The 12167-nt window shown below is 52.0% G+C and overlaps 1 protein-coding gene across 3 annotated transcripts; it reads left to right on the top strand.

Moving 5' to 3' along the window:
* The first annotated feature begins 6069 nt into the window (after positions 1 to 6069).
* Positions 6070 to 10798, top strand: DERL3 (derlin 3). 3 transcript variants are annotated; one of them, XM_083873891.1, is made up of 7 exons: positions 6070 to 6220; positions 6320 to 6385; positions 6949 to 7022; positions 7483 to 7576; positions 8920 to 9115; positions 9554 to 9644; positions 10186 to 10798. In XM_083873891.1, exons 1-7 carry the CDS (start codon positions 6128 to 6130, stop codon positions 10298 to 10300), a joined length of 729 nt encoding a protein of 242 aa, XP_083730017.1. In that variant the 5' UTR covers positions 6070 to 6127; the 3' UTR covers positions 10301 to 10798. The 3 variants fall into 3 exon arrangements, with proteins under 3 accessions (XP_083730017.1, XP_083730019.1, XP_083730018.1); XM_083873893.1 differs by having other exon boundaries at positions 6107 to 6217; XM_083873892.1 differs by having other exon boundaries at positions 6109 to 6220; positions 6323 to 6385.
* Positions 10799 to 12167: the final 1369 nt, after the last annotated feature.

The raw sequence follows: 12167 nt of genomic DNA, 5'->3' as shown, positions 1-12167 counted from the left end.
GGATAGATTTTTTTTCCTCTACACAGCATCTATATTATTGGTGCTTTGGTGCTGAGGGATGTTAACACTGGTTGTGTTTCTAACTGGCTTTTTGCTGCACCTTAAAAACCTCAGTTTTCCCAATGCTTCATCCTTGTTCTCAGAGTTTCAGAGTTGCAGTTGTAGATGAGAAATCCCCGGGGTCAGGGTCTGTCCCCAGGGTGTAACCTCTGCTCTGCAGTTACCCAAACTCCCGGTGCTGGAACCTTCACATAAACCCGGCAGGTTTCCAGCAGTACTGCAGGGACCTACCACCCTCTTCCTTCAAATACTCTTCCACTGAACTCAAACCCGTCATAATCAGGGCGAAATATGATGCCATGAGCATGGGAGGGGAGGTATTTGGAGAAGCTGATGGCAGTCTCTGCCTGAGTTATCTGACTGCAGGAATAAGTGCTAATCCTGCCATTAGGAAAGACCATCAACACATGCTCTTTGATCTGTCACGAACTGAGAGGTTCCAATGTTTTAGTGTGTTTCTATACCAGAATCATCTGGACCAACTTCAAGGGGAGAAAAGGGGCCCCATTTCCATCTGTGAGGCTTGGATCTACAGGATGAATTCTCCCTACAAACGCTACACTGTAAATTGCAGAAGAGATTTGGAGCCGCTCCCTGGCTGGTTGTTGATTATCCCAAGCTCTAGCCTGGCTATTTCTGCAATCCCTTCTCACTTTCCTGTGAGGAGCATCACTGTAAGATACAAAATGTCTCTGTTTCCTTGTCCTGAGTCTTGCAGAACTCACTCAGAATACAGAAAACAAATAATAATATCTGCAAACAGGCAGCTTTCTCAAGAAACATGCAGCAGGTTTGCTGATTTCATGGTGAAAGCAATGTTTATGGAACTTAGCTGTTAAAAGGGATATTTCTTTGTAGGAAATGAGTGCCCTGCTGTGACACCATTATTCTCAGTTCCAGCACTTCTCTAATGTTCTTTATAAAAACCCCACAATTTATGTAAGTTCAAGACACTGTATAAGAGCTTCAGGAAATGAGCTTCATCCCAGAGGTTTCTCAGGGCAGGGACCCAATGCTGACAGAGCTCCTGCTACCACACAGAGTCACTGGGACTCTGTCCAGAGCAGTGGAGATCCATGGGAGCTGAGTCCTTTGAGGACACAAGGGCTGAGACAGCCAAGGGAACTTACTGCTTGCCCTTGCTAGCTGGGATTTTTGGATGCCAGAAGAACAGCTGTATGTTCTGTGTGTTGGATCAGCACTCTGCCTTTTCCTCCACCTGATAAGCACTAGAGCTTCTCTGAGAAAACTGAGAAAACTCAGAATCCTAAAAATAATGGAATTATCCTTTTTTTTTCAGTCCATTGTGTGCTTTAGGGCATGCTGTGCCTGAACTATTTTTTTTCCTTCCATCTCTGTATCAGACACTGATACAGGTAGTTAGTTTGAATTGAGTGACCTCAAGGCCAGAGGGAACAAAGTCCTTGCCTGAACAAAACCTCTGTTTCTATGCGAGAGAGAAGAGCATTTAGACTCTACCAAATGGCATCGAATGTTGCTGAATGTTCCCATCAGAGGAGAGGAAAATGTGTGCAGCAGTGTCAGAGTGTCAGACTCAACCTGCTTTCTTATTTAACAGTCCCTTCAGAGAGAGCTTTTGATTAGAGCTGTGCCCTGGCAGCTGGACTGGGACACGTAGTCCTGCCTCTGGTGAAAACCAAAGTACAAATCCCTTTTCTGACTCCTTGTAGGGGTCTCCAGCAGCTGACAACAGGCTCAGTTGATGTGCTGGTATTGTGAGCTGAGCATAGACCTCTTCTTATAAGACACAAGCATTGTTTTCCAGTCCTCTTGTTGATTTGGCCAGAGTGCTTATGAAATGGATGTTACAAAATAAAGGCCCCTGAAGGATATTCCCAGCTGTGGGAGGTGACCTGTGGTGTAGGGGACAGATCACAAGGCAGAAGAATTTAACAAGAATTATTAAACACTGGAGAAAAATAACTGTGCAAAGAGACAGACATTTTCTTGTTTGATGTCTTCAACTCATGATCAGAGGCTGTTTTGGAAGAGGTGCTTTATTTGGATATGTGATGAGGCTCTGCTCAAGGAGATTTAAATGAGATCTTTCTCATGATATGCCAGACAAAAAGCTGTATTTTTGAACTAAAACCCATAGGAAATAAAAATAACATTAACTGTGATTTACAGCAAACCCTGTGCAAACCACATGTCCTTGGAGGGCTGAACTCTACGTGCTATCTTTAGTTTCTTTTTAACAAACAAATTTTAAAATCCATCCAATTCTGTATGATTCACTTTCTCCTGACTTTAGCCATCACACTCCAGAGTTAGCTGATGTGGAACAAGAAATCCTTCAATGAAGGAGTAAGAATTTATATATGGCTATTATACATGGAAAAGTAAACATTTCAAGTGCATTATGATTACACAGCTTATCCCTGCTCAGCGGGCTCATGGAGCTCCTGGCACCTCTTGTCCATTGCCACCGAGGACTGAGTTAGGGAGCTGAAATAACCTTCCAGAAAGGTTCTTCTGGCTGTTCTGGCTCACTTCTGGTTCCTGGTGCCAGAGCATCAGGCATGTAGAGACCTCTTCTGCACCAAGGCTCCCAGGGCTCAGGCCTGGCACGTCCTGGGGAGCGCCGGGGTGAGACTTTGAACACAACTGGCACAGCCTCGTTCCCTGCTAGGGGGAGACTCTCAGAGGGGGTGTGGGGCTATCTTTGCTTTCAGATGGAGGAAAGATTTGGGACTGTAAGCAGAGGCTTGGGGTTATGTGCCCAGGGAATGAACCCTCTCCCTCGAGTCCCCGACAGCCCAGCTGTGCATCACCAGGCCAGGTATGACTTGTCACAGCAGCACACGCTGCAAAACACCATCAGATGAAGTTACAAAGAAAACGCCAAGGGTGTTGAAGAGCAGAGGGCACATGTCACAGCCTGGGGCTGTTTTCCTGCCCCATGGGCTGCGGGCGGGGTGAGCGCCCTGCCAGGGGCGCCAGCGCTCGTTAGGGCTGTGCTGACACCGCAGCGCTCCTTTCATCCTGCCAGCCCGGGACTGCTGTGCTGGGCAAAATGGGAGCTGCCGCCTTTAAACAAAGCAGCTGTTTATTCTTGAAACAATTAGAGACGGCAGTTAGGTCTTGAACTCGTTACTGAGCCCAAAACAATTATGATAAAAACAAGTTCCAGATGGGCTCAAAAGGAGTTGTTTTTGTCTTTACCGAATTAGAATGGATTCCATGTCTTCAAGTTCCTCTGGTATTTATGGACAGGAAACATGAATTACACACAATAATTTACTACAAACAAAAGAGATGACTGCTGCAACAGCCCATTTATCTTTGCTCATGTGCCTTCTTGAGGTTTATGTGCTGTTTAACTCATGGGGAGAGTTAATAGCATTTTTCTCTGTTTTCTAACTCTGCAGTTTTGGTTTGCAGAAACTGAGACAGGAAGCTGTTGAATTTGTGCTGCAGGTTACTATCACTGAGCCTGCAGATGCACAACGGGTAAATATTGTCTGGCAAAGAAATACCCTCATGTTTCAGTTCTTCCTTTGAAGGACTTGTGCAAATGTGGGAATCCTTCTAATTAGGTTCTCTGGCTGCTCCAAGAGTGTGCAGAGAGCTTTTTCAAAGCCTGTCCAAAATGAAGTCTGGGTATCGCACATATTTGTATGGAAACTTTGAGTTTCTGCCATCTTAGGTTTTGAAGCTGATGCTGCACATTGAAAACAGTTGAACTGAGCCGAAAATAAAGGGGAGCCCAGCAGATGGCAGGATGCAATGGCACATCACTGTGCTGCATCTGCTCTCAGTCCCCAGGCAGGGGCAGGACAAGGCAGGAGGAAATCAGTGAAAAAAACTCCTGGGCAGCATTTTTCTGGCAGTCCCTGTTACCTTCTTGCAGCAGAGACAGAGTTTGGCTTTGTTTTTTTTTTTCCAGGCTTTTAGTTAGATTTCATGATTTTATAAAAGGCCACATGTCAGCATCACTCTGAAGGTGTGTGTGAACCCAAATATGTGGCTGGGCTGATGGGAACTTGTGGAAGGCCATATATCCAAAACCCCATAAAATATGACATGGATTGCAATAAAGACTGAAGCTGCCCTGGGTGCACTGTAGTGCACAAAGTCAGCTTGGCTGGGCTCTGAAGGGAGTGAGATCATGGGTAGAAAGCAGCCTGGGAACTCAGGGTGACACTGAGATTTGTTTGGCCTCTCCCAGTGGGAGCTGGTGAGCCTCCTGATGCATTTCATCACTTCTCCCCCTTCCCCCACAAACCTTAGAAAATAGGCCTTAACTAGAAGCCTGGACAAGTGGAGTTCTCCAGTTTTGGCTAAAAAAAGGGAAGGGAAGGGATCGAGATAGTGATTATCTTTTTTTTTTTTTTTTTTTTTTTTTTTTTTTTACATTTTATGCAATGTCTTATTTGCACATAGTCTTTCACAGACAGTAAGTGGGATTGATTATTTGGATTCTCATCTCGGTGGAGCTAGTGAAGGCCTCCTTCCAGCAGAGAGGCTCCCAATATTCATCACCTAACCTTGGTTCAAATAAGGAAGGGGCAGGAATCACGGTGCTTGAATTCAGCTTCTGTCTGGTGTCCACAGGCAGCAAGAGCAGATAGGAAACCTCTAACTTCCCTCCCAACGGAACGGGATACTTATTCATTTATTATTTATTTATTGACTCTCAGTTCTTCCACTCGGTTTCCCATTTGCAGGGTTGGGAGCTCTGTGGGATGCTGGAGGGCTGAGCTGCAGCAGAGCAGCCTTTGGGCTGGAACAGCCATATGAATAGGGACAGTCCTTTGCAGAGCTCCTGGCCGATGAATTCCCCTGCAGGCTCAGCTCTTCCCAACTCTCAGAGCCCTCACACCCAGCCCAGCTCCCCCCAAAGGCCTGTGCCTACACAGCCAAGCCGCTGACCCTGCTGCACTTTGGGCTCCAAGCTCCTCGTTAAACTCCATTCCCAGGAGCCCCAATGCAGCTCCTCCTTCTACCCCAGCCACACCGGAGTCCCTCAGTGAGCCCGGGGCACTCAGAGCCCGTTCTCTGCCCTGACAGACCCCGCCGGTCTCTTCTCTCCCCCGTTATGTCCTTTAACCTCACGTCCATCATCTTCATCTGGGTTTTGTATTTCATCAAAGGGCGGTCGGGGTGGAGGACACAAAGACTCCCTTCCCCCCTCGGTAATTTCATTTCCCATTAACGGAGAGTTTGAAGGGAAGGCTCAGGACTCATGAGGGCTCTGATGACAGCTCAGCCCTCTCCAGCACAAACCCAGCCCCAGGCCCGTTCCCCGTCTGAACCCAGGGCGGCTGTAACCCCAAACCCGGCGGCTGAGGAGGGTGTGGATAGCACAGCCAGCAGGAGGGCGGGGGTGCCGGGTCTCCGGAGACCTTTATCGGCTCCAGGAGCGGGGCCTGTGCGGGCCCGGCCCCTCCTGAGGGCGGTGCTGCCGCTGCCCGGGCCGCCCTCAGCCCCGGGACCGCACAGCCCTCGGCTCCCCCAGAGACCGTGAGGGCCCTGACAGCCCGGGGCCATCCCGGGAACCGCCTCTGCTCCCAACAGGAGGAGGAGAGGCTCCAGGAGGAACGACTGAAAACCCCAAGGGGCCCTTTGTGCCCCAGTGAACGCGAGACCCTTCGGATCAGCCGGCAACGCCCCCGGGCTGAGGCAGCACCGCCGCCCTTTCCCTGCAGCGGCTCCTGCCCCTCCGAGCCACGGGGGACACCGCGCTGACAGCCCCCGGCTCCCGGGGGACACCGGGGCTCCGAGGCCGGGCAGGGAGCGGGCGGAGGGTTCCCTGGCCGGGCAGGTCCCTGTCCCTGTCGCAGGTCCCGCTGTGCCCCAGCCCGGGAGCCCCGCCGTGCCCCGCCCGCCCCCGGTGCTGTCGCTGTCACCGCCACGGCCGCGGGGCGGGGCCGCTCCGGATTGGTGGCGGCCGCGGGCCGGGGCCATGAGGCGCGCTCCCATTGGCCGGCGCTCGCCGCCTGTCGCGCGGGGATTGGCCGGGCGCTCCCCGGGGGGCGGGGCGCGAGGCGGCCTGAGGGGGGGCGTTAAAGGCGCCGCGTCGGGCGGGCGCAGCGGCGCGGCCATGGCGTACCAGGGCTTTGCGCAGGAGTACCTGGGCATGCCGGCCGTGACCCGCGCCTACACCACCGCCTGCGTGCTCACCACCGCCGCCGTGGTGAGCGGGGCCCGGGGCGGGGGGCCGGGGGCCGCGGGGCGGGGGCCGGGGCTGGCCGAGGGCGGCGGGTGATGGCAGCTGCTCTGCCTGTCTCCACAGCAGCTGGAGTTCATCACGCCCTTCCAGCTGTACTTCAACCCCGACCTCATCTTCAGGAAGTTCCAGGTGAGGCCTGGCGGGGTTTGGGGCCCCGGGGCCGGGGGCGGTGTGGGCCCGTGTCCCCCCGGGTGCCCGGGCCGTGCTGTGTCATCCCGGGGCTCCTTCCCCTCAGCCTCCCGAGCGCGGGCCCGGCACAGTCCCTTCGTGTCACCTGCCTGGAGAGGGCTCCTTCCAGCCCCCCCTGCCACACACCATCTCGGCATGCCCTTGTTTCCCTGGCTCAAACCCATCTCTCCCTGCTCTGTCACACCGCGTGTGGCACCTGCTGGTGGGCTGGTTGGAGGGGGCTTTACTGTAGAGAGGCATTGATTTGGCTCTAGGTGCTGAACTGGGGCTGTTTGTCCTCTCCAGAAAAGTAGAGAAACGTTCTTTCCCGTTCCTGGGAAGGTGAGATACTCTGATGGATCAGAGTCTCGTGTAGGGAGGTCCCACTGGAGGGTGGAGCAGCTGCCCGGTGTCCTGGGGCAGCTCTGAAGGGACAGGGCATGACTGAGCCTTTCCTGGGGACAGTGTGATGGGGAGAGACCTCTGTCCACCTCCTTTTCTCTCTCCTCTTTCTTCTCTTTCAGATATGGAGGCTGATCACCAACTTCCTCTTTTTTGGGCCCCTGGGATTCAGTTTCTTTTTCAACATGATATTTCTGTATCCTTTGGTCTCAGTGAAGTTCTCTGCTCCCACTTGGGCTTAGATGCAGCTCCCCCATCCATTTTTCTCCCCAGCATGGCTTGCCTTGGCAGCTCTCTGGGCCTGTGGGTTCTTCCCTTGGCTCTTTTCAGTTGAAGCCATGACCCTCCTGCCCCTCCATCTGTGCTTGCTGCAGGGCCAGCCCTGCCAAAAGAGACTGGCAGTGCTGCTGCCATGGCTCTTGCTGGACAGCAGTGCCCATTCCTGGGGTGAGCTCTGGCTGAAGCACAGAAGGTGCCTCTTTCTTTCCTTGGGGCCAGTGGTGTGAGGTGAAGTTTGCACTGTTCTGCCCTGGGCTTGCACACCTGGCTGAGCTTCCTGGGCTGCAGTAGCTTTCCTGGGAATCCTGCTGTGGGGCACAGGGTGGCCAGCTGTTAATTTCCTTTACTGCAACCCCTCCCTTCTCTCCCGCTCTCAGGTACAGGTACTGCCGCATGCTGGAAGAAGGCTCCTTCCGTGGGAGGACGGCTGACTTTGTCTTCATGTTCCTCTTTGGAGGGTTTCTCATGACAGTATCCTTTGGAGCTGCCTCAGGCTCCTTGGTGTCTCCTGACATGGTGTGGACATGCAGGGCTTGTCTGCAGCCTCCGTGTCCTGGCTGTGCTGTGGAGCAGGGACCTCCTGAACAGCACAGCTGGTTTGTGAACCCCCTTGGTGCCTCAGGGCAGAGGGCCTCGTGCCCCAGGCCTGCCCCAGGTGTGCCCTGTGAGCTGGGAGAGTCTGCTGAGTGTGTGGTGCAGGGACAGCTCTTCTGGCTTGTGCTCCTTGTCTTTGCCACCCTGGGCTGGGCGTGTGCCTCATGCAGTGTGCTCAGAGGAGAGGGGAGCTGCCTGTGACTGTGCTGCTGATGGCCCTGGCAGGGGCTGGGCTGCCTCGGCCCTGAAGAGGACACGTGGCAAAGTGCTCAGGGAGCTCAGCCTGAAAAAGGCCACGTGTTCTGCTGCAAGACCTGTCCAGCTGTGACAGGGCCACTGGCTCAGCTCTGGTGAGCACAGCATGGCTGGGATTGTGTGAGGCTGGCCCAGGACAAGGGCAGGGATGTGGAGCCACGAGGACAAGGAGTGGGTTCCCACATACTCCGTTGTCAGCACGTCAGGCAGTGTGAGATGAGAGTTTGCAGCCTGTCAGTAGCTGGAGGTACCATCACACAGCTTAAATTCTTTTCACAACACAGTGATCTGATGGTGACATTTATTTCCCTCCCAAGCGTAAACCTTCTCTGGATATCTTCTGCTGTCTTGTGCAGATGGCTCAGAGCTCTGCTGTCCCCACAGGGCTCTGCATGAAGCTGTGTGAGCCATTAGAATCCAGGTGGCTGCAGCAGCCACGGGCTTGACCAGAGGTGGATTTGGAGTCCAACTACAACAAGGGCAGGGGAAATTTTTGCCTCCCTCTGTCTCCTTGTGCTCTGAAGAAGAGGACTGTGAATTCCAAGAGCCATCTCACTGCTGAACTTCTTCTGTAGAAGACAGATACTGGATGTGAGCTAGTTGTTAAAATATGCCACTGTCCCAAGTGTATATTCCTGTGAAAGTCCTTCTTTGAAGGTAATTTTGAGGTTCATTTTGCAAAGATGACTGTAGAGCTCTCTGGTCTCTGCTGGTTGTAGACATCAGCTTAAGGAGTGAGCAACCTGCATGTGTGCTCCAGAGTGTCTTGTTCTGGTGTGGCATGGAGGGAGATGTGTGTGGGTGGTCAGTGTATCTCAGCCAGGAAAGGCTCGGTGACATGGGCGATGCCTCAGAACGCTGTGATCAGCTGCCTCTGGTTTTGGTTTCCTGTCCCAAAGCACCCTGTGCTGCCTGGAGGTGGTGCATGGGGTGGGTGGGCTTTTCCTTGACTCGGTAGTTCCCAGCTGTTTGGACTCTTTGCCAGCCTGTTTTTCCTGGGCCAGGCTTTCACCATCATGCTGGTGTACGTGTGGAGCCGCAGGAACCCTTACATCCGCATGAACTTCTTTGGCCTTCTTAACTTCCAAGCCCCTTTCCTGCCCTGGGTCCTGATGGGATTCTCTCTGCTCCTGGGGAACTCCATCATCATCGACTTGCTGGGTAAGTCAAAGCTGGTGGGTGATGGGAACAAGGACACCTTGCAGCCTCAGTGCTCATAGGTGCTGCTGGGACACTGGCACCTTCTCTTGGTTCCACCTGACCTAAGATGTTTGGTTTCCTAGTGGGCTGGCTGGGTTTCTGGGTGAATGGGCTTTTGCTTTGACCTGGTTTTTGGTGTGTTTGTCCCAGGGGCAGAGGCTGGGTATGGTGAGCTCTGCCTGACACTCTGCTGTGTCTGGTCTCCTGGGAGTGCAGTGCTGCTCTCAGACTAATGGGCTTCCTGTGTGCTGATGGCAGCAAAGTGCAGCATCCCTGGTTCTGGGGGGAGCTGGATGTGGACACACAGCCCACAAAGCGTTCTTAGTTTTGCCCAGCAGCTCAGGCTCAGCTGGCAAAGGAGTCGCAGCTGTGCCTGACCTTGGTGGCATCTCTCCCCAGGGATTGCAGTGGGTCATATCTATTATTTCTTGGAAGATGTTTTTCCCAATCAGCCTGGAGGAAAGAAGTTGCTGTTAACCCCTAACTTTCTGTAAGTAAAGTTGATTCTTTCTAGGCTTTACTGTGGGCATTCTCAACCTGATCACTTCTATAGCAAACTGTGACCATAAGAGGTAACTGCCTGCTGACAGCACCTCAGCTCCACAGGTCATGCCCTTGCTGCATTATTTGCACGTTATATACACGTGTACAGGGCCCATAGAGCAGCTGCCGCTGCCTTCAGCTTTGCTACTAGAACTAGAGTCTGCTTAGTGCTTGTGGAAATGCTAGATGGAGGCAGGATTTTTTTTTTTTTCTGATATATTTTTGTAGTTTAAGAAAGCAGATTATATTCTTCTTTGTGCACTGACAATCAAATCTGACCCAGTGATCAAGGGAGGAGGTCCTGCCATCACTGTGTGTTGGGCTGAGCAAAGGAAGGGTTGGTGATGGTGCAGAGGGCCTGTGGCTGTGGCTGCCAGCTGAGCCCCATGGAGGGCCAGGGGGTTCCTAGAAGGGCTGGGGGTCCTCATCCATCCTCAGCTCAGTTTCCTAACCTGCCTGCCTGGTGGGATGGCCCTGTCCCTTGCCAGGAAGATGGTTTTTGACACACCTGAAGAGGATCCCAATTACAACCCTCTCCCTGAGGATCGTCCAGAACACCAGCCTAGAGACCACGACCAGAACGAGCAACAGCATCCACAGTAACATGGGGGACTTCTTCCTGTGGCCAGATTCCTCTCTTCTGGCTGGACTTGTGCTGTGGCCCAGAGATCCCACTGGAATAACACCAGTTGCCATTCCGATGTGTCGTGTGTCGCTGTTTGTGTGGGTAACCCATCTTCCCCTTGTACAAAGTGGATCCACAGAGCTTTGCACACAACTCCTGAATGCTTACAGAGGTGTGGCTGAAGCTGTGACAGCTCCTCAGTTACTTGGTGTGGAATAAGTATCAAAGGGGGAATAAGTATCAAAAGTTCCTCCTCCTGCTGTTAATGACTTGGTGTGTGCCAGGGCACTCTTGCCCTCTGCACAAAGACTAATGCACCTGGCCCTCACTGTTGTGAGACCTCTCTGTGGGCTTTCAATGAAGTAGTTCTGTACCATGGTAGAATGCTGCTCAGCCTCTTTCTTTCCTTTATGTCCCCTACTCCTTTTCTGGTGGTTGTTTCCAAAGAGTCTTTACATTAAAGTCTTTATTTTTCAGTTGTGTGTCCATTTCTGCCAGGGGCAGAGGCAGCAATTCATCAGGAATTTGCTCAAAACTGCCACGTTTGGGATTTCCTTTCTGGTGGGCAAAGCAAAGTTCAGGCTGGCTGGAAGGTGTCCTTTCCCTCTCCTCTCAGCAGAGCTGCAGAGCATGAGGAGGAGTGTGGGGGATGTCTATTGGATAAAGGGGTGCCTGGGAAAGGACAAAGGAACTGAGCTGGACACTTGATCCAGGCAGTGGCTGGGAGCAGCACTTGACACTGGTAATAAAGACTGTCTGCACCTGCAGTGGTAATTCCACTCTTGTTGAATTTTTTAGTTCTGAAACTTAAACATCTGAGTTTCAGGGGGAAACTAAACAAGCTGGTCCCTACCCTGACACCTGTATGAAATGGATCTGAGCATTCTTGCTACCACAGCACACACTGTGCTTGTACCTGACCTCAAAGCCTTCCAGTCTGCACACACTGGATCTTACAACAGCTCACTCATAACAGTGCTGGCTGCTCAAACCTGCAAACCCCCACCAAACTATGAAATGTGAGCAACCAGCACCTGATTAAGCACACACACAAACCTCCCCACACACCAACTCCCCCTCTCCTGTGTGGTCTTCCAATAAAACACTTTAACAAAAATCAAACCTAATTTGAACAAGCTCTTTTGCTGCACTGATGAGGAGCCTGTAGAGGTGGCAATTTGTTCAGTGGTACTAAGGCTAAAGTGTCAGACTCAGCAAGTACTTGCTGGGTGGTTTGCTCATGACCTAATGATAACAGAGCTGGGGTTTCAGTCCCTAGGAGGAGTTTGTCTTTGAAGTCTGCAGATGCTGTTTTAAATTGCCTGAGATGGGGCTTTGAAATGTAAAAGTTGAGCTATGCTTTTAGGTAGGGTACCAGTTTAACCCAAGGAATCGTGATTGTAGAGCAAGAAAGCTGCTCCTGGCTGTTCCCTAATAGTCCTAATTCTGCATAAAGAAAGCTGGATGAAGTTCCCATTTTCTGGACTTGGTCCCTCAACTGTTCTGCCCTGTCCCTGCTTTCAGGGACAATCTGTGTAGCCTCTCTGGCCTTGAGAAGCTGAGAGGTGCTGCAGTCCTTGTGTGCCTGTACCTCATGGTGAACTTGAGGATTAGTAATCACAAACTTCATGGCAATTAAACTGCACCACACATGTTCATTTAAGGCTTTAAACAGTTTCACACGTATTTTAGTTGAATTCCCTGAGGAGGCTGCTGGCAGAAGTCCCTGGTCACGTAACAAAGGAAGGCTGAAGTGTTCTCAAGAAGGCTTGGAGTTTTTACGTCCATGAGACAAAACATGTTTTACATGGGAGGCTGATGCAGCAGCATCCCAGGTTTTGTCTT

This window comes from Zosterops lateralis (assembly GCF_965231275.1).
Source record: "Zosterops lateralis genome assembly, chromosome: 17".
Classification (NCBI taxonomy): Eukaryota; Metazoa; Chordata; class Aves; order Passeriformes; family Zosteropidae; genus Zosterops; species Zosterops lateralis.
Note: the sequence above shows the minus strand (reverse complement) of the source record. Positions and strands in the feature narration are given on the sequence as shown.

Coding starts and splice junctions, on each gene's coding strand:
- DERL3 (XM_083873891.1), top strand. CDS start 6,128: ATGGCGTACCAGGGCTTTGCGCAGGAGTACCTGGGCATGCCGGCCGTG. Junction 6,386..6,948: donor TCATCTTCAGGAAGTTCCAG/GTGAGGCCTGGC, acceptor CTTCTCTTTCAG/ATATGGAGGCTGATCACCAA. Junction 9,116..9,553: donor CATCATCATCGACTTGCTGG/GTAAGTCAAAGC, acceptor ATCTCTCCCCAG/GGATTGCAGTGGGTCATATC.